The sequence below is a fragment of the Moschus berezovskii genome, chromosome X (genome assembly GCF_049115385.1).
Source record: "Moschus berezovskii isolate FMDL1 chromosome X, NW_MosBer_1.0, whole genome shotgun sequence".
NCBI classification, from domain to species: domain Eukaryota; kingdom Metazoa; phylum Chordata; class Mammalia; order Artiodactyla; family Moschidae; genus Moschus; species Moschus berezovskii.
Window position 1 is genome coordinate 101,498,787 of NC_142488.1, and position 22,720 is coordinate 101,521,506.

General features: G+C 41.7%; 1 protein-coding gene across 1 annotated transcript in view; it reads right to left on the reverse strand.

Moving 5' to 3' along the window:
* Positions 1-22,720, reverse strand: part of DCX (doublecortin) — a 159,483-nt gene that overhangs the window by 71,101 nt on the left and 65,662 nt on the right. The window contains exon 3 of the mRNA XM_055393396.2: positions 574-676. Coding sequence (XP_055249371.2) covers positions 574-676 — 103 coding nt within the window. The remainder of the gene's footprint in view (positions 1-573; positions 677-22,720) is intronic.

Below are 22,720 nucleotides of genomic sequence, written 5' to 3' on the forward strand. Positions count from 1 at the left end.
AACTCTGTGACTATGTGAGCTAATTTACCAACAACTTACTCACGGAACTTGGACTCAAGTAAAGGGAGATGGGCAGACGTTCACCTCCTTCCTGAGATTCACAATCTTCTGGAATCTTGAGTCACAAAGCATGGTGAATGGGGCAGAAAGCCAGGAGGTGGGAAGAGGGAAAATGTTTGACACTAGGAACACGTGGAAAATAGTTCTAAAATGGAACCACCAACATAGGCCAAATAGCTGGAGGACGCTGACTAGAAAAAAATCTATACGCATACAGTAACTAATGTCTGACTCCAAATGTTCCTTCCCATGGTCTGATTGAACCTGTCAGTCCAGGTGACATAATATATGGTTCAAGAAATGTGGTCACTGTGATGGCAGGTAGTGAGTTTTATTGAGTTTGGAGGGCCAATGCATCTGAGATAGGCAATCAACTTAGTGGCTCCTATATCCAAATATATGGGACAGAGGGACCACTCATGGATGTTCTCCAGGCCATATGAACCCATGAAAATCCTAAGGGATAGAAGGAGCGAGAACAATGAAACAATAAAATTCAGTGGTTGTCCTTACCATTTTCATCCAGAGAAAAGTCATCCTGAGCATAGCGAAATTTTTCAGGACCGCAAGCAATAAACACATCGTCATCGCCAAAGAAATCATGGAGACAGGTTACCTACAGAGAAAGCAGAGACACTGATTTGATATTTGATGGTCTTGTGACAATGAACTTCATACATCACCTTAAGTCCCCAGGGATCTCCTTTTTCTCAAAATCCCAGGCTCACAGTCTGCACCACAGCCCCTGGCCAGTAAAAAATACACAGAGTGCCATTTTCTTTTCATGTTGCATGTGTGATATTTTGTTTCCATCTTATCAAGAGTAACTTCAAGACCATGTCAAATGGAATGTTCCCCTCTGAATAAAAGTCAGCAAGTAGATAGCCCTGTAAATGTCACCTTTCTTCAGAGCTTCATAGATGGAGTGTCGCTAACTCAACTCTGGGGTCAAGGGTGTAGGCCAAGGAAGATGAGAAAGATCTTCCGCAGCTTGAGGTGGACTGACTCCGTGGCTGACCAAGATGTGGAAGTCCCTCTCTCCAGCTTCATGAGTTTTGAAGGAAGGAGACCAGGTTTTAACCACTCTGGACCTACCCAAAATTGGACCTTTTCCTAAAAGTGTACCAAAAACCTAGTAGTGGCCCCAAATACCATTCTTTCCTGAAGAAAAGGGAGGGGAAACCTGTCCTGACCACTTAACATTTAATCAAGAGCAATGGGCCCCTGTACGCACGAGGCTCTGCTCGTAAATTCATGTTCCCAGGACCCTTCCTGCCCTCTTGTGTCCTATGTGTTGCTGCTTCGCTACAGGAGAGAGACAGTCCCCCCAACTCCTTTCTGGACAAACAAATGAGGGTCCCTGGGAAAGTATGCTGCTCCCTGCAGTCTCCCCACTTCTCAGCTTTCCTAATTACATTTGATAATTAGTCCAGCACACCAGGGAAACCCCAGGAGAAACCATAGAGTCAAAACACTCTTATCCCAATCCTTAGCTTGAAAGTGTTCAAAGCTTCTAATTGTTTAAGCTACCCATTCAAGCTGCCTTCAATGGTTTTCCAAAGGCACAGTGCTCACAAACTAACAACAGCTTGCTGGGTGCAGAGAGCAATATGTTACATTTGAAGAATGTTTATATTAATAACATCATTCCCCACCCACGGTCTATTCAATCCCTGTTCCCCCAGCCAAGATGACTGCAAGCCTTACACAAAGCAAGAGATGCTTAAAGATTATCCCCATTGTCTCAGCCTCCCAATCACCCAAAGGATGCCAAGAGAAGGGAGGGGGACTTGGAGCACTGCCAAGTTTGCTCCTATTAAGCCTCTTCCCACCCTGGGTCCTGACCTCATCAAATAGGCCACCATCCTTCTTCAGCCCACTCATCCTCACCCATTCATTCCACAATCATGTAATGACAAACAGAGCTACCACTAATTGAATGCTTACTCTGAACAGGCACTCTGCTAAATACTTCCAAATCCGTCATCCCATTTACTCTCATAACAAATCCAAGAGGTCGATGTTATTGTCATCACTGTGTTACAGATGAGAAAACTGAGGTCCAGAGACAATAAGTAAATGAGTCAGGTGGAACGTGATGAAGTCACGTAAATACAGATTGATGTGACCCTAACCTGTGCTTTTAGCCACTCAGTAAATGGCAACCCACTCCAGTGTTCTTGCCTGGAGAATCCCAGGGACGGGGGAGCCTGGTTGGTTGCCGTCTATGGGGTCACAAAGAGTTGGACACGACTGAAGTGACGCAGCAGCAGCAGCAGCAATAAAAGCACTTACACGTGGTACAGGCATTGGGGAGACAAAAATGAGTAAGACTTAGGCCATAGACTTCATGGAGCTCACAATTTGATGGATGAGATACACTGAAACAGAGCATTCAATATTGTGTCAGGACTGCTAGGAGTATTTGCAGGTGCCATAAGAGCTATTTAGTACCACATCCAAGTGACCCAGTCACTAGCTGGCATGTTAGTTCAATAAGCAGCCTGCATATTTCCCAGGTGGGTTTCCAAGGTGGCTCAGTGGTAAAGAATCTGCCTGCCAAGGCAGAAGGCTCAAGAGACCTGGGTTTGATCCCTGGGTCAGGAAGATCCCCTGGAGGAGGAAATGACAACCCACTCGAGTATTCTTGCCTGGAAAATCCCATGGACAGAGAAGCCTGGCAAGCTACAGTCCATAGCGTCACAGAGTCAGATATGACTGAGAGAACACACACACATATTGCCCTGGTAGTGGAGACAATGATAGAGGCTACACACATGGCTTCGAACCCTTTTGCAGACTCCCACTGACATCTTGGACCAACAAAATTTGGAGCCCCTAACTGTGACACATTGTATGTCTCTGAATTATTTATACCCCTGCTGCCTCTTGACCTTGAAGATCTCTGCCACACTCTATCTGGGGTTGCCCCTGACTGGCTTCATTTAGTTGTGGTCATGAGTGAGGGAAGCCTCTCCCTCAGGTACCCCTCCATTTGTGGTCTCTAGCATTTAGCACTCTGTTTCAAAACCTGCCTGTATTTTCATGAGTACTCACCTATTCCTTCCCATTAAATCACAGGTCCCCTGACTGTAAAGACCAAATTTAATCCCTCCCTCTGTCTCTTCCCATGGTCCCTGGTAGTGCACTTAATCACATAGTAAGAATTTAGTCAGGGCTGTTTTTGCTTCAATTGAATGTACAGAAAATAAGAAGGAGGCTTTGTAAGGGTACAGAAAGGCAGAAAAGTAGAAACAAGAAATCAATAGTGAAAGACAATGCGACCTAGCATTCAAAGGTTTTGACAGGTAACAGAAATACATAAATTTAGGAATAAGAAAGGAGCAATGACTGTGAATTAAGAAGTTATTCTTTGTATCACTATGCCAATTACTTTGAAGACAGATGAAATGAATCATTTTTAAAGGAAAACACAAATAAAGAAATTAGCAAAAAAGAAATGGAAAACCTCAACCAACTACTGGTCATAAAAAGAATTTAGTAAATACTTCAAACGGCAACCCTTCCCCCAAAGGTACCAGACCATTCATTTTGGAGGTACTTGTGAAAATCACTTCCCCAGAAGAAAAACCAAAAGCTCAAAAGGAGCGATTGTGGTGACATGCCATGCTATCCTATTGTAGAACAACAAAGCCTTCATAAATTGCTCTGGGGGTTGCTGTTAAAATGACCCACCCTTCTCCAACTCCAAGCCTCTCTGCCCCCACCCAGGCTTTGGGAAAAGCCTTTGGATAACCTCTTCTCTGGGGAGCTTCTAAGAAAGGCAAAGCCCCTATGCTTCTGACAAACTCACAATGGTGTGGCTGGCTTCAAACACATTCATTTTGTAATCCAGCTGTTCAGCATCAGGTTTCTTATGTGATCCCACCCCACATTTTACTGGCTCCTGAATGCTGACAAATTCACATGGTGCATGCGGATACCCAGCTTTCCCAAATGCCTTGGACACCGAGACACAACAACCCATCCCTGCTTTGTTACAGAGTTGGGAAAATAGAAAGCCCTCCATGTTAAACATGAGGAACCCAAAACATAGAATGCCAAAGTGGCTGAAGGATACCCAGGAGTAGAGTTGAGACTAGCACTCAGGTATCCTGATTCAGTTCAGGACAAAACAATTCAATTGTCTGAGAGGACCTGCCCTCCTAAGCCCTGATTTCAAAGGTTTGTATACAGGCAGGAGAGTCACCTTTTGTCCTCATCAATGCCCGATACACATTAGAATGTTTTAGTGGATTGAAGAAAGAAAACATATTCATGGATCACATTTTTAATCTATGGATAAGAAAACTCCTATTCATTACCATAACTGGTAATGAGTATGCAGTGGAGGACAGGAGGAGGAAAAGAACAAAGAGGAAGAAGGAAAGAAAGCAGAGGAATGCAGTGTAGGACAAATTTCCAAATGAAACTCACACTCATATCTGCTTTTTAAAATTTCATTCAGGGGCTTCCCTGGTGGCTCAGTGGTAAATTGCCTGCAATGCAAGGGACATGGGTTTGATCCCTGGTCTGGGAAGATCTCACATGCCTCAGAACAACTAAACCCATGCACCACAATTACTGAGCCTGTGCTCTAGAGCCTGTGATCTGCAACAACAGAAGCCACCGCAATGAGAAGCCTAAGCACAGAAACTAGAGAGTAGCCCCCGCTCGCTGCAGCTAAAAAGTCTGAGCAGCAGTGAAGACCCAGCACAGTAAAAAAAAAAATAATAATAATTTCTGTTTGGTTAACGTAATACAAATACACTTTAGGTTACGTTGCAAATATATAACTTTGCAAGCCAGTTTTTTGTGATAGAATTTCTGTCGTGAAGGGGCAATGAAAGTGGTAAAAATAATAATCATTATGATACCACTTACAGTATCCTCAGAGATCAAGGGTCTTGCTGACATCAGCTTTTGTTTGAAACACACTTGGGTATTTAAGTCAGAGAAGGGAACACAAAAGCATGACACCTGTCTGTGTAATTAATCAACTGCCAGCACAAAATCAATAAAATCAATCAACTCCTATTAACATTAAACCATTTATTCCCTGTTCTTCCTTAAAAAAAAAAAAACCAGCATGAATTGGGGGAAGGGAGGCTAGCTTGGTTGTGCATTAGCAGGAACAATAGACTATATGGACCATCCAGTGGCTTCAATGTCAAAGTACAAATGGGAAATGGAGACAACAGATCACTGTGTGGGGGCAGTTTGAGTCCATTAGCTGCAAATGGCAATTTCACTCTGTGATTTGATTTAAGCTTGATTAGATTTTCCATCCACGTATTACAGATGCTTCAATTATTATTAGTTCTCATACGTGTCTGCTGCTGGTAGATTCTACATTTCACTATCTAACTGTTAAGAAAGAAATGTTATCTCAGGAATTAAGGTCTTGCTTGTCTATGAGACTCACTTTCAACATGCAAAATATTTTCATTCCACTAATATTCATTCATAAAGTACTTACTGTGGCAAAGGAACTATGTGAGAGATACAGAAACATACACTAAAAGGCCCCCGTGTTCCGAGTTGACAGCATAATATGGAAGTCAGAACTTCACAAATAATTGGACTACAAGGCAGACTGTTGTTAGCACTATTATAGAGGCACTCAGAGCAAGTGGAGTATGGGAGACAAAGAAGAATTCTAATCAGGAGAACTGGGGAAGTCTGCCAGAGAAGATGACAGGAAGTCTGACTCTTAAAGGATGGTTGGCATAGAGATTGATGAGACAGGAGTAAAAGGTATTCCAGATAACTGCAGAAATAAATGCAAGGAAGCAGGAAATTGCCTTTTTCTCTTTCCTTTTAGCCCTGGAAAAAGAACTGAATCTTGTCCTCTAGAGACACAGAGATTCTAACTCTCTCTCTATGGCACAATTGCCCAGACCCATCTGCCAGCCTTCTGCACAGACAAAACATCCAGTTGTCAACTGGTGGAATTCAGGGTGAAGAGACGGTGTCTATGGGGAGAGGAGTGGCCCCAGTGGTGAAGAACAGGGAACCTTGTGGTGAGGAAGTCAAACCACACTGATTTCCTGGTCTTGCCAACAGTGTGCCCTGCCCATAGTGTGGTTGGCAAGCTTTCCAAAATGAGTTAATGAAAGATTCAGTAAACATTACGGATGAGGCTTTTTCTAAAAGTTACTGCTAACTCTCATTCTGGAACATTTCCTGCCTGCCTGCCTTGGATGGGCTCCAGTCACAGGCTGGCACAGGGTTGGCGTGGTGATCTAAGATGGTGTTTCTTATCTCTAGGCTCCTATATTCAACTGCCTGCTTGATAGCTCCACTTGTTTATCTGAGAGGCATCTCAGATTTAATAAGCCCAAGACGGAACTCTCATTGCTCCCTCTCCAAACCCTACTTCCCTTTCCGCTTTCCTCATCTCATGCACTGGTACCACAATTCCCCTAGCTCCCCGAAGCAGAAACCTGGGAGTCACTTTTGACTAGAAGTCACATTTACCTTGTCCATTGTCACTCTCCTAGCCCAAGACACAATGCAGTAGCCTCATAACCAGCCTCTGTACATCCACTCTTGGCAGCACACCCCCACCGCCCCATAGATGCACACTTGCACTCTTCTTACTGTAGGCAGAGTAATACTTAAAAAATTTGATAAGGCATATCACTTTTCTGTGAAAAATCCTCCAAAGCCTGTCAACCAGAGGTAGAATAAAATTCACTTTGTATCTTGGCTCTGTATTATCCAGTCTCTTACATCACATGTGCTAGCTAGCTCTGGCCACACTGGCCTTCTTTCTCCTTCTCAAACACATCAAGAACTTTCGTGCTTCAGAGCCTCCCTCTTGCAGGTCCCTCTATGTAGAAAGCACTCGTCCCGGATAGTCACAGACCTAGCTGCCTCTTCACCAGCAAATCTACCCTGGTGACCCAGTGGTTAGAACTCAGAGCCTCCACTGCCAGAAGCCTGGGTTCTGTCCCTCATTGGGAAACTAAGATCCCACAAGCTGAGGCGCTCAGCCAGAGCAAATCAAAAACAACAATATATATTAAAAAATAAAGTACCATATACTGTATTTAAGCTTGCTGCTGCTGCTGCTGCTGCGTTGCTTCAGTCGTGTCCAACTCTGTGTGACTCCATAGACGGCAGCCCAGCAGGCTCCGCCATCCCTGGGATTCTCCAGGCAAGAACACTGGAGTGGGTTGCCATTTCCTCCTCCAATGCATGAAAGTGAAAAGTGAAAGTGAAGTCGCTCAGTCATGTCCGACTCTTCGCGACCCCATGGACTGCAGCCCACCAGGCTCCTCTGTCCATGGGATTTTCCAGGCAAGAGTACTGGAATGGGGTGTCATTGCTTTCTCCGATTTAAGCTTGAGTAACCCTCAATTTGGGGCTTACCTGGTGGCTCAGAAGGTAAAAATCTTCCTGCAATGCAGGAGACCCAGGTTTGATTCCTGAATCGGGAAGATCCCCTGGAGAAAGGAATGGCTACTCACTCCAGTATTCTTGCCTGGAGAATTCCACAGACAAAGGAGCCTAGCAGCTCCTCTGGGGAGTGACAGTCCATGGGGTCACAAAGAGTTGGACACAACTGAGCAACTAACACTTTCATTTTTCAGCCCATATGCCATCCTCGCTTAAGAGTTTCAGATCTTTTATTTAATCCCACAAATTAGTCACTATTTTAAATAGTTAATATTGTTTAAATTTATCTATATACATGTTTGCCAGTTTATTTGATCACCATTTCTTGTTAAGCCTCAGGACTTTCTTCTGGGGTCATTTTAAAATTATGTACCTGTTTGACCTTCCTACTCTTATCTTCCATATCTCAGTCTTACCATATTTTCCATCTTATTATCTCTTAGGGAAACATTCTGGAAAATATCTCCAAATCTGAGGTTTGCTCTGTCTTCAGATATATTTAACTTGTTGTTTTAACCCACTCAAATAGCCTCAAATTTCAACAATAATTTTGACTTTTAGAAATTCTATTTTATTTTTTTACCCAGATTTTCCAGGTCATAGGCGATAAGTCCCTTTTTCTTATCCCATTTTGATTACATGTTTTGTTTATCTAAACAATCCATATTAAGTTCCTTTAGGTCCTTACCTGATCATTCTAGTATCTGCTGTCCTAGAGAACCAAAATCTGTTGTTTCTGCTAACTCTGCCTCATGTTGATTTGTTTCCTTGTGTGTTTGATAGTTTTAAAATGTGGAGCTCCTACTTGATTGAGTTAAATCTTTGGGACCCCTGAGGGGTCTAGACTGGGGATGCTTTCCTCTGAAAAAGATGGCAATTTATTTTTGCTGGGAGCCAGGGGCACTAACGATGTGGGGGCAGTTTTTACTCACCTAAGGTTTCCCTAGTGACATGAATAGTATGAATTTGTTTCAGACCTGAGTCAGAGCAAGCTCTGGGCTGCAAATTCTCAAGTGAGTACTTCCAGTATCACCAGTCACAGCAGCAGAAAGAGTAGCGCTCTTGTTTATTTTGTTTCCTACCTACAGTCATGACAGAGACAAACAGTTTATGTGTAGGTTTTGGGGGTATTCCCTTTTAAGGGTCCTGGCTTAATGCAGAGATTGCAGCTTCAGGCCCCTCACTTTTCAAGGACCTTGTGTCAACTGAAAAAAAAAAAAAACCAAAACAGTCCCTGCATAACATAAGAGTGTGAGTCAAGTTTATTCAGTATCTTACTGAGGACTATAGCCCAGGAGACAGCCTCTCAGACAGCTCTGAGAAATTGTTTTAAAGAGGCAAGGGAGGAGGTTAGCAGATAGGTGATTTCAGGGAAGGAGGTATGGGCAACTGCGCACACATCTTGGTAGAAAGTTGCTGTTAGTCACAAGGAACAGATATCTTAGTTAATGGTTTTAGTGCTTTTCTAAAAAACAGAAAGATGCAAGAAGCCAGGTTCATAAAAATTTGCTCATGAAAATAATGTACCTGAAGGCTTGTTCTGCCAGTTTTCCTGGAGCACTGAATGCCTCATCTTGATCTCTGTCATGAACTCCATTTAGGGTGGGATGAAGGTCAGTGACTGAAGTGGCTAATGACTCCCCTTGTAGACCCAGATGATAAGTACATTCTTTAGTTTGCACCTGCATGTCCTGCATTTCTGATAATATCTGAAGCACTGGCTCCAATTATGGGGGTTTTGCCCTCAGGGAAGCTTAAACTTTTACATAGTGCCTGCTGCTCTAGTTTTAATATCTGGTGCCGCTTCACTCTCCTGATTTTTTTTTGGTTTGTTTTCCTGAAAGCTTAGAAAAACATTTTTTGAAGTGTGTTGCAGGTTCCTCAAAACACTAAACATAGAATTACATATAACTGAGTTCCTGGAACCAATTTCAACTTCTGAGGGTATGTGTGTGTGTATGTGTGTGTTGTTTTTCCATGCCTCCAGTAAGTGAAACCTGGATACCAGCATGGTGTCCTACAGTTCAACTCAATTATGACACTATCTGGAGATAGCATCAGATTCCACAGGTTATGGGTTCAGTCTTACAAGACTGCCCCTAACCCTTCAGAGATAAGCCACAAGCCCAGGTTGTTGTTACCTATACTTCTGACCAACTGGCTGTAGGTCAGGGGTTAAATTTCTTCCCATTGGAGTAAACAGAGCAGACTTGTTTGGGGTCTTCTAATGCTGGGGAACAAGCAGGAGGACACTTTGACCCCATCAATGTTTAGCCTCATTTCTTAATGACCATCTAAAGATTTCCACCTTGCTGGGATGAGTCCTGTTTCCTCTTTGTTTCACTCCTATGAATATTTGCTTTATTCAACTCATTTCTCAATAACAATTTCAAAATTTTCACCTTGTTGGGAAGAGTCCCTTGACTCTCCCCTCAGCCCCTCTCTAATCCCTTGTTAATTAACCTAATGATTTTTTTAAAAATAATTTTCTTCCTTTATTGGCTGTGTTGGGTCTTCGTGGCTGCGTGGGCTTTTCTCTGGTTGGGGTGAGCAGGGGCTACCCTCTAGTTGCAGTGTGAAAGCTTCTCATTTGGGTGGTCTCTCTTGTTGCAGAGCACGGGCTGCAGGGCACGAGGGCTTCAGTAGTTGCAGTGCATGGACTCAGGAGCTGTATCTCCTGGGCTCTAGAGCACAGGCTCAATGGTTGTGGCCCATGAGCCCAGTTGCTCTGCAGTATATGGGATCTTCCCAGACCAGGGATCAAATCCATGTCTCCTGCATTGGCAGGTGGATTTTTTACCACTGAGCCACCGAGGAGCGCAAACCTAATGTTTTTATTAGTATCTGTAAGACCCCTGAGGGGAAACTGAGGCAGAAAACTCCATAAGGCTTCCAGAACTGATTTTTTAAGTTTTGCAACAGTAAGATTATAAGGGGTATCCATGTGAAAGAGCCCTGGATAATGGGCATAATCAGCTAATGGATATTCCAGTCATCACAAAGCCAGTCCTCCATGGCTTGCATACAAGCATCAGCTGCTTAATCTGGGGTACTCTACTTGACATTCACAGGGGGAGATGGACAGCCCTTCTTTCCAGGGTAAATGGACCTTACAGTGCACTTTACCCAGTCCACCAGACTGGCTGTTCCCTTGGGAAGAACCTGCTTTCTGTCTGAATCACATACAGACATTGGTGATTGTTTCATAGTGACCTGTGGGTCCTGTATCAACCCAAACATGCTCTTCCACCAAAACCAAAGACAAAGACGCAGTTTCTAAATTAGTGACTCTCATAATCCATTTTGGAAAGGTTTTTCAGGAAGCTGATGATGCTGATCCACAAAATGAGATGACAACTTCACACTACTCCCTAGTATCAGTAGTTTCTTGGTTTTTCCCTCTCTCCACGCTGACTACCTGTCTTGGTAATCAGAGGTCTTAGAAGGTACTTTCTGTTGTCCTTGCACAATTTTTATCCTTGGTGGTGGTGGTGGTGGTGCAGGTGCAGCTCTGAGTCACTGAAATCTGCTTTTTATCTAGCATCAAAATCTGACACACTATTCTTGTTTACTTTTTGTTTATCTACTATAGATCACAATAACCAAGGGAGTGAATATTTTGCCTCTGTCTTACTAGTTTACATTTCCTTATGCATCCAGTGACTAAATTCCAAGAGTTGGATCCATCTCTAAATTCCACTGGTAACTTTTACCTTTAGGAAGTGATTGCAGCACGGTGGCTGCTCCGTACTGTGAGTGACCAGATGACCTTTGATTCCACATTGTTCTCCTATCCTTTCATCATTTTTCTTTCCAAATCACAAGTTTCTGTGAGCCAGGGTTCTTTTAGCAAATCCCACTTCACTGACACCAGTCATCAATCCCAAAGTGTGTGTGTGTGTGTGTGTGTGTGTTGGCAAGGGGGTGGTTCCCACACTAACAAACAATTCTTGGACACCAGCTGGGTGTTTTACAATTCAACTCAATTCTCATATCCTACAGGTTAAGAGCTCAGTCCCACAAGTCTGCCCCCAGCTCCTCCATTTCCTATGCCAATCACAAGTCCAGGTGGTCATGGGTACTGCTGACTGTTTGACTATAAATCACCCCTTCCTTGAGTTTAATTTGCTAGAGTGGCTCACAGAGCTCAAGAGAATATTTATTTACTAGATCACCGGTTTATAATAAACGAATATAACTCAGGAAGAGCCAGATGGAATAGATGCTTAGGGCAAGGTATGGGGAAAGGGCATTGGGTGTCCATGCTTCCTCTGAAGGTGTCAATCTCCCTTGCTGTCCATGTGTTCACCAACCCAGAAGCTCTCCAAACCCTCTCTTTTGGGTTTTCATGGAGGCTTGATTACATAGGCATGATTAATTCAATCATTGGTAATTGGACATCCTTTCAATTCCCAGTCCCTCTCCCCTCCAAAGAGGTCTGGGTGTGGGACTGAAAATTCCAGCCCCTTAATCACATAACTGATTCTCCTAGCAACCAGCCCCCATCCTCAGGTTCTTTCTAAAAGTCACCTCATTGACATAATAGAAACATCTTTATAGCTCTCATCATTTGGAAAATTCCAATAATTTTTAGAGCTCCTTGACAAAAAACAGGGACAAAAACCAAAGATTCATTTCTTATGAATCACAATATGAATTATGAATCACAGTTCAGTTCACTCACTCACTCGTGTCTGACTCTGTGACCCCATGGGTTGCAGCACACCAGGCTTTCCTGTCCTTCACTATCTCCTGGAGTTAGCTCAAACTCATATCCATCGAGTCAGTGATGCCATTCAACCATCTTGTCCTCTGTTATCCCCTTTTCCTCCTGCCTTCAATCTTGCCCAGCATCAGGGTTTTTTCCAATGAGTCAACTCTTCACATCAGGTGGCCAAAGTATTGGAGCTTCAGCTCCAGCATCAATCTTTGCAATGAATATTCAGGACTGATTTCCATTAGGATTGATTGGTTTGATCTCCTTGCAGTCCAAGGGACTCTCAAGAGTCTCCTCCAACACCACAGTTCAAAAGCATCAACTCTCTGGTGCTCAGCCTTCTTTATAGTCCAACTCTCACATCCATACATGACTACTGGAAAAACCATAGTTTTGACTATATGGACCTTTGTCAGCAAAGTAATGTCTCTGCTTTTTAACATGCTGTCTAGGCTGGCCATAGCTTTTCTTCCAAGGAGCAAGCATCTTTTAATTTCATGGCTGTGGTCACCATCTGCAGTCTTTGGGGCCCAAGAAAATAAAGTTCTGTCATTGTTTCCATTGTTTCCCTGTCTATTTACCATGAAGTGATGGAACCAAATGCCATGACCTTAGTTTTTTGAATGCTGACTTTTAAGCCAGCTTTTTCATTCTCCTCATTTCATTCACCTTCATCAAGAAGCTCTTTAGTTCCTCTTTGCTTTCTGCCATAAGGATGGTTTCATCTGCATATCTGAGATTATTGATATTTCTCCTGGAAATCTTGACTCCATCTTGTGCTTCATCCAGCCTGGCATTTCACATGATGAACTCTGCATATAAGTTAAATAAGCAGGGTGACAATATACAACCTTGATGTACTCCTTTCCCAATTTGGAATGGCTCTGTTGTTCCATATCCAGTTCTAACTGTTGCTTCTTGAACTGCATACAGGTTTCTCAGGAGGCAGGTTAGGTAGTCTGGTATTCCCATCTCTTGAAGAATTTTCCACAGTTTGTTGTGATCCACACAGTCAAAGGCCTTGGCATAGTCAATGAAGCAGAAGTAGATGTTTTTCTGGAATTCTCTTGCTTTTTCTATAATCCAACACATGTTGGAAATTTGATCTCTGGTTCCTCAGGCTTTTCTAAATCCAGCTTGAACATCTGGAAGTTCATGGTTCATATACTGTTGAAGCCTGGCTTGGTGAATTTTGAGCATTTCTTGGCTAGCGTGTGAGATGAGTGCAATTGTGCGGTAGTTTGAGCATTCTTTGGAATTGCCTTTCTTTGGGATTGGAATGAAAACTGACCTTTTCCAGTCCTGTGGCCACTGCTGAGTTTTCCAAATTTGCTGGCATATTGAGTGCAGCACTTTCACAGCATCATCTTTTAGGATTTGAAATAGCTCAGGTGGAATTCCATCACTTCCACTAGCTTTCTTTGTTCATAGTGATGCTTCCTAAGGCCTACTTGACTTTGAACTCCAGGATGTCTGGCTCTAGGTGAGTGATCACACCATCATGGTTATCTGGGTCATTAATATCTTTTCTATACAGTTATTCTGTGTATTATTGCCACCTCTTCTTAATATCTTCTGCGTTTGTTAGATCCATACTGTTTCTGTCCTTTATTGTACCCATCTTTGCATGAAACGTTCCCTTGGTATCTATAATTTTCTTGAAGTGATCTCTATTCTTTCCCATTCTATTGTTTTCCTCTATTTCTTTGCATTGCTAGCTGAGGAAGGCTTTCTTATCTCTCCTTGTTATTCTTTGGAATTCTGCATTCAGATAGGTATAGCTTTCCTTTTCTCCTTTGCCTTTAGCTTCTCTTCTTTTCTCAGATATTTGTAAGGCCTCCTCAGACAACCATTTTGCCTTTTTGCATTTTTTTTCTTGGGAATGGTCTTGACCGCCTCCTGTACAATGTTACAAACCTTCTCACATTGTTCTTCAAGCACTCTGTCTATCAAATCTAATCCCTTGAATCTATTTGTCACTTTCACTGTATAACCATAATGGATTTCATTTAGGTCATATCTGAATGGTCTAGTGGTTTTCCCTATTTTTTTCAACTTAAGTCTGAATTTTGCAATAAGGATTTCATGATCTGAGCCACAGTCATCTCCAGCTCCTGGTCTTGTTTCTGTTGACTGTATAGCTTCTCTTTGACTGAAAATAATATAATCATTCTGGTTTTGGTATTGACCATCTGGTGATATCCATGTTGTAAGTCGTCTGTTAGAAAAGGGGGTTTGTATGACCAGTGCGCCCTCTTGGCAAAACTCTGTTAGCCTTTGCCCCATTTCTACTCCAAGGCTAAATGTGCCTGTTACTCCAGGTATCTCTTGACTTCCTACATTTGCTTTCCAGTCCCCTATGATGAAAAGGACATCTTTCTTTCTTGTTAGTTCTAGAAAGTCTTGTAGATCATCATAGACCCATTCAACTTCAGCTTCTTCAGGATTAGTGGTTGGGGCATAGACTTGGATTACTGTGATACTGGAAACAAACAGAGATCATCCTATCGTTATCGAGATTGTACCCAAGTACTGCATTTCAGACTCTTTTGTTGACTATGAGGGCTACTCCAGTTCTTCTACGAGATTCTTGTCCAAAGTAGTAGATATAATGGTCATCTGAATTAAATTCGCCCATTCTAGTCCATTTTAGTTCATTGATTCCTAAAATGTCAATGTTCACCATAAGGCCTAGCAATTCTAGGTATATATGCCCAAAAAAATGAAAGTAGTAACTCAAATAGAAACTTGTATGTAATGTCCATTATAGCACTATTCACAATATCCAAAAGGTAGAAACAAATATCCAACAGATGAATGTATAAACAAAATGTGGCATATACATACAATAGAGTTGTACTGTATTAATATATTCATACAATTCAGCCACAAAAATGCAGTTTTGATACATATAGATTGGACTTTGAAAACATTATGCTAAATGAAATAAACTAGACACAAAAGGACAAATATTATATTTAGTTCTACTTAGGTGATACATCTAGAATAGACAACATCATTGAGACACAGAATAGATTGGAGGTTACTACAGGCTAGGAGAAAAAGTATTGGGGAGTTATTGCTTAAAGGTAACAGAGTTTCTATTTGGGTAATGAAAAAAATTCTTGAACTAAGTAGTAGTGATGATTGAACAACACTATGAATATAACTAATGCCACTAAACTGTACATATGAAGTAGTTACATGATAAATTTTTATAATATACATTTTACCAGAATTAGAAACATTAATCATATAGTATACCAAACTATTGAATTTACTTTAAATGATGAGCTGTGTATTATATAGATTATATATCAATAAAGCTATCAAAAAAGAGAGAAAAGAAAATTTTTTCTATAATTTATCCAGGATTTAGGTGTAGCAGGAAGATTTTTGGAATACTTAGTCTGCCATATTGCAGAAGCAGAAGTCAAATTTCACTTATTCAATTGTGAAGTCTTCCTTATCTTCCAGTCTAAAAGAACCACCACCACCAGCATCACAATATAAGGTCCAAGTGAGTAGAGCCTCATCTGTCTTGTTCACTGTTGTATCTCCACTAAGTTTAAAAAGTCAAATATTAAAAAAATATTATTGCAGTATCTTGTAATAACAAGAGTAGGAAAAGTCTAAGAACCATGATAATTAAAACTCAGTGTCATAATTAAGGATATTAGAGTATAATAAGGTGATTCTAGACTACTAGTGACCATTAGCACCACTTATTAGAGAAAGTCATAAGAGATAAAAGATTGACTTGTTTACTAAATTCTAGATCTATTTGTGTTCTAATTATATGCATTAAGAAACACAATGTCAATGCCCTCCCTGACTAAAGACCATTTATTTAAGCACCTTAATTATCCTATGGGTTTTATCCTTTCTCTCCCTTTCAACCATCAAAGCATGCATTTCTTTTTTTTTCTTTTTAAGAAGCTTTATTCATGCATATTTTTTCATTAAAAAATTATTGAAGTATAGTTGATTTACAATGTTGTGTTAGTTTCAGCTGGATAGCAAAGTGAGTCAGTTATATATATATATGTATCCACTCTTTTTTTTTTTTTTAGATTCTTCTCCCATATAAGTCATTACAGAGTATTGAGGAGAGTTCCCTGAAAGATACTTGAAAAGTTCTTGAAGGCACAGACCATGATTTGCCATGTGGTACCTTAGGGCTTCCTTGGTGGCTCAGTGGTAAAGAATCCACCTGCCAATGCAGGAGATATAGGAGGCTCAAGTTCGATCCCTGAATCAGCAAGCTCCCCTGGAGGAGGGCATGGCAACCCACTCCAGTATTCTTGCCTGGGATATCCCATGGACAGAGGAGCCTGGTGGGCTACAGTCCATGGGGTCGCAAAGGGTGGGACATGACTGAGCAAAGCACGGCACACTTTAGGAACAGTGTGGACTGGCTGATTGTACAGGGAGGGATTGATAGTCTCTTCCCACTATCTTGCGCCACCCTCTGGAAATTCTCTGCAAGCTAGTTTAACTACTCCTATGGCAAGTCATATTAAGGCTGACTCCCTCTTATCCTCCAGATCTGATTGGATCTCTCTTCTTTTCTGGTGAAGAGTGACTAGTCCTTAGAAGCTCTTCTCACAGGTGTCTAGGAAGTAAAGTACCATGTGAAACTCCAGGGATAAATCTATTTCTGTCAACTGATTCCTTCCACTGGTCTTGGACTCAAAGCCAATGGTGACTTTTCATCCCACTTCATTCTAGAATTTCCCTCCAGCAAACCCAGTTAGACTGAAATCTAGGCAGCCAGATCTCAGCTGGGCTATTGGCCCTCAAGTTTATTCTTTTTAACTTCTAAAATAATTTTTCTTTGAGTGGTGAGAGGTCATCATGACCCCACATATCTTTTGGTTGTATTGCATTTGTCAAGTGAAATCACCTCCATTACTTCATTTGGTTCATCAGCCTCATGTTTTATTAATGAAGCATGAAAGCCCATCAGGATTAAGCAACTTGTACAAGATCACATTGCTAGTTAGTTACAGAGCTGATACCAGAACTCCAGATTGCTTTTATTCTGCTACACTGGGTATCTAAGCTAGACGGCAAAGGTACTCATTTCCTACATGGGGAGACAGAGGTAGGAAAATATAGTAGGGGATCCTGAATAGTATGAAAAAGACATGTGACCTGGGAAAGAGAGTCATAGAAGAGGACATGGGAAGGAATAAGACTTTATCCTCTGTTTTACCAGGCGCTAGTGTGATTTAATAACCTGAGCAAGGCTGTGCCAGATCCCCTGGAAGCCTGGCAACCCCTCAGTGCTCAAGGGTGTTTTTTCCCTTAGCTTTACTTTGCCATTTTCCGAGAGTCTCTGTGTCAGCTCCCACTTGGGGCCTCACAGGGATGAGAACAGCTGCAGAGGCTCTGGAGTTGGGCTTCTGAGTCCATGCCCAGGACCGACACCTGCCCCTCCACAGGGCCCTGGGGACAAGTTGGCTCCAAGAAACAGGGACGAGACAGAACTCCATTCATCAGAGGGAACTGGGATGGAAAAACCCTGCCTGATCCCTTGGCACCACTAAGCTCTAAGGTTGGCCCTGAGCCCCACACAGCACCAGACTCTGTTCAGTAGGGTGAATTAAGAGAAGCAAGTGTACTTATAGGGCCCACTGCAATTATCAATTGCATGTTAACAGTTATCTGGTGTCTACTGGGCACAAAGTAGAGTGGGAGTATGGCTTTGCAATTAAGTAGAGGAAGGAAGGGTTTGTTTGTTTTTTAACTAATTTTTTATTGAAGGATAACTGTTTTACAGAATTTTGCTGTTTTCTGTCAAACCGTAACATGAATCAGCCATAGGTATACATTTATCCCCTCCATTTTGAACCTCCCTCCCATCTCTCCTCCCCATCCCACCCCTCTATGTTGATACAGAGCCCCTGTTTGAGTTTCCTGAGCCATACGTAATCTCCACCTTGGTTCTAAGGTTAAAGCTTAGATTTAACTTGAAATCGTCAATAAATTGCTATCTCTCTGGGCCTCAGTTTCTTCTCCTATAAGGTGAGGATGCTGTTCTAGAGCCATTTGGGGTCTATGTTTCTTTTCTGTTATAAGCCTTTTTGAGAAAAGGCTTTTGATGAAAGCTATGAATTTTAAGAAAAAGCTTTTGATGAAAGCTATGAATTTTCCTCCCAGAAAAATGCATGTGTGTACAGAAATAGCTAACTTTGCATATAATGTAGGGAGTTTAAGGATTTCCCTGCAGCCCATCTATAGACCTTAAGTTTAGAACCTCTGGACCAGTTGATTTCTGAGGTATCTTCGAGCTCTTGACAGTCTACAAAACATTCCAGGTTGGACACAGTTAACAGACAGAGACATCAGGGCCAGAATGCTGGCAGCTGTCATGGAATCCCAGAGGCTTAACTGTACCCCCTTCCCAGGCTTCCTGAAACTCCAGTCCAAGGGAAGCAAAAGGATATAAGCTCATTCTCTGAAAACTTAGTCCAAGGGAAGCAAAGGGGTGCAAGCTGATTTACAGCAAACCATAGGCTAGAGTAAGCATCAGACAGTTGCCTCCCAGGATGCTGGAATTTAGCAAGGATACAAACTTTGTGGGAGAGTGTAGGCACGAGAGTTGTGGCCTCTAAATGCTCCTCTGTGGTTGGTTGTTTATAAGGCAAAGAGAATGCATGGTGCAATTGGTAGGGAACAGATAGTTTGATTATAGATGCTCAGAGGTGGTGACTTAGGAGCTAACTCTCCACACGGCTGCAGAGAATACGAAGGACCAGAAACCTACTGCATTTCCTTCTATAATGTTCCATCCTTTGTAAGTATATATTTTACTACAATAAAAAGTCAGGGGAGAAGTAAAGAAAGAGATTTGGTGGGTATATCAGTCAGGATATTAGTAAAAACAAACAAACACATGACATACTCAGAGTAGATTAACAGAGTAGAGTTTAATAAAGGCAACAGATTACAAAAGTATGGGCAGGGTATAAAGAAACCATAGGACATGCTGAAGTATCTCAGGACTAGTAATAATGGGATCCATTACCACCCTTAGAGAGATAGAGGAGAGGAGAGAACTTGACAATTATACAGAGAGCTTCCTGATAGGAGCTGTGACCTTCAATGAAGGGATGACCAGCACCCTTGCTGGCAGGGTACCAGGGAATAAACAGCCTAACCTCACTGCTCTCCTCCTTGCCAATTTTTCCCATTGACCAAACACAACTGGAATTTTGGAGACAAGGGAGCCTGTTGATATGGGGCAACCTCCCAGGGCACAGAGCAAGATGGAATAGGGTAGAAAGTAGAGAGTAGATCTGGAGAGGAAGGCCTAGAGAGTAGGTCTGTTGCTGCAGGTAAGAGAAAAGAACTGTTATTATAGCCCTGACTATGACATCTATCCAGTGGGCACTGTGACACTTGGGGAAGGATAACTGAAGAGGTGTGAACTATAATTAAGCGATAATACTAATATCATTTTGCAGTTGTAAAAGCTCTTCCATGTTTCATGCTGCTTTCCATCCCATTGTCTCTTTGGAACCATGGAGGCAAATGGGTAGTTCTATTTTACATGTGAGGAAACTGAGGTTCAGCCAAGGTAAGGTGATTTGTAAGATCAAATACCTATAAAGAGGGAAAGAGACTAGAACCTAGGTTTGGATTCCTGGTCCAAGGCCATTTCTACTATACCCTGTCCACAAAACTGTTGACAGGCCTTCAGAGGACTTGTACTTCTGACAGACATGAAAATCCACCACACAAGCAAAAATGAGGAAAAAGAGTGCATAGACTTCTTCCTTACTCTTTTTTTTTTTTTTTAAAAAAAAGGTGGTAAGAAAAGAGGCTGAGTTGGAAGACAGAGAAGTGGGTACAATATTCTTTGCAAGTATTTCCCAGAACAGAGGTTCTTAGACCTAGTTCTTACCAAATGATCCCAGTCAAAGTTCTCTAGCCTCTCTCCTTTATTGCTAGCCCCTGGGTGTTCCACCTCATCAGGTATATACTTCCACTGTAAATGATATGGTTGAATGAAAGTAAAAAGAAATGGAAATGAAGAAATTAAGTTCAAGGTAAAATGAAAACAGGAATTTAACATGTTTTTTAGAACTCATTTGCAAAAAGTATTTTCACATTTGTCCCAATTTGCATGTAAACCAGGAATGAAAACCATAAGGAAATCTACCTTTCAATTTGCAATTAAGTAGGATTTCAAGAAAATTCTGAGGGCTCAATGTTCTTAGGAACTGCAATAGTGCCTAATGGGAGAGATGAGCCTGGCACTGGATGTGAAAGAACATCTGTTGGGATTAACTTTCCAACAGATCCTTATACCTGCTACCTTAGATTTCCTGCTCTGAAGATAATTTATGTCTGTGGACCCTAGAAGGCTTCAGACCAAAAAGCTTTCACAGTCCATAGCTTCTAGAGCAGTGGTTCTCAACCAAGGGCCATTTTACCTCCTCCTAACTCCCCAAGGAACATTGGACATTATCTGGAGACATTTTTGGTTGTGACAGGTTGGATGGATGCTACTGACATCTAGTGGGTAGAGGTCAGAGATGCTGCTAAATATCCTACAATGCACAGAACAACGCCACACAACAAAGAACTATCCCTGCACCAAAATGTCAATAGTACCAGGGTTGAGAAACCATACTCTAGGACATTTCTTGATAGTCAAGTCACAGCACCTTTGCTGTGACTACCACACTCTCCACTCCCCACCCGTAAAGATGGCTTCCTTACTCCCACCTATGGATCTCAGGCTGGCCACTCCCTAAAATCAGCTCAATTTTATCAGGCTTCTGGGTGAAAGCCAAATTTATCTCATTTTCTAGGGTGGTATTGTTGTTACCATTGTTCATTGCTGTTTAGAGTTTTTGACACTTGGCCTTGCTTTAACCCCAGTAAGAAGCTTATTTCCTAGTTCCTAACTGTTTTTTTGGTTAATGACTCACAGCCTGCCTAGACCTCTGGTTTTTGCAAAGTTCTTGGCTCTTCTAGTCCTGGCATCCTTCACAGGCTCTGAGGTCCAGCTTCATCCATGGTTCCAGTACAACACTGCCTTACTCATTCCATTCTGGGACACCAAATAGGGTTTGGACTGGTAATTACACTAGACCTGCTGCCTCTTGAATCTGTGTGAGAAAGTTGCCAACTCCAGGAAGGAAAAGAGTCAATGAAATATCAGCAAGAGGTCCTCTTGCCATAACTGTCAAAGAAAGCTGTAAGAGAAAGAGAAGATGTACTCTGGGGCAATACATTTCAGAAGACTTCTGTGTCGGCTGGCTTAAGCAGAGACAGAAAGATGTCCTACCCAATGTTGTTTGAAATATATTTAAGTGTGTACTTCATGTTTGAAGGAAAAAAGCTGAGGATAAATTGATCCCCTACAGTTGCTATAATGTCTGATTTGGTCATTTCTCAAATGTCGGGCTCATAGGCCTAGAAAGGAGTATAAAGAAGGAATTTGAAACAATATAAAAAGTATGAGGATTATAACCATGAAGACAGTAGCACTATCTGCTGTTTTCCTAACATACCTCCATTCCTGAATTTTGAGACTTGGGGTGATATTGCACCACGGGATTGACTTCTAGTTCTGGTTCAGTCACATTGCAATGTGATCATGAGCAAGTCACTTAAATACTCTATACTACAGATTCCTCATCTGAAAAATGGAACTAATACTACTTTGACTGCTTCATCGTGGGTTTTTTCAAATTCAGAACAAAAAGAGAAAGTGTGTATGAAAATGCCTTGAAAAGCATTAATGCTATATGAATGCAAATTATTATAATTATTTTGAAAAAGCTGTGTGACCTAAGGGGAAATAAGGTGGGGCCAAGAAAAGTTGACAAAATTTAACACAACCTGGTAAATCAATCATAGTTTAATAAAAAGAAAATTTAAAAAAAAGAAAAGCTGGTAAAGTAAATTAGGTTTTGGCAAAGAAAGAAACAAAAAACAGAGAGAGGCAGACAAAAAGAGACACCTGATATGAACTATCTTCACCCTATTTCCTAGCACTCAAGAATTAGAAGGAAAATCCACTGTCTTTCTCTGCCCTTATAGAGCACTTCATTTTCACATTCTGTGCATAGTAGTACCTACCTTCTTTCATAAAATCTCTGCAGTAAAGGACTCCCCAAAATTATTTGGTAATACATTCCAGAATCAACCCTTCCGTCAAAAAATTGTTCTTTGTTCTGACTGTGTTTACTTCCTGAATAGCACTCACTGAGTGCTTGTGAGAAGGCAGCCACCATGGTAACTGTCAGGGATACAGAAAGCAACAGACACAGCTCCCATCCTCAAGGAGCTGCTAGTCTGATAGACATTTTTGGGTGGAGTCCCTTCTGTCACAATTTAGTTCTCTTCTTGCATCTGACCTACATTTAATGGCCTGAAAAATTGACTTTTGGACCTTGTTTATACAAGCATCTAAACTGCTTAGCCATTCCAAGATTTGACTCATACCAATTGCTTTTTGAGTCTGTTAAGATTGCGAATTTACACAATTAAATTAGTTTCCCTTAAGAATGGGGGACA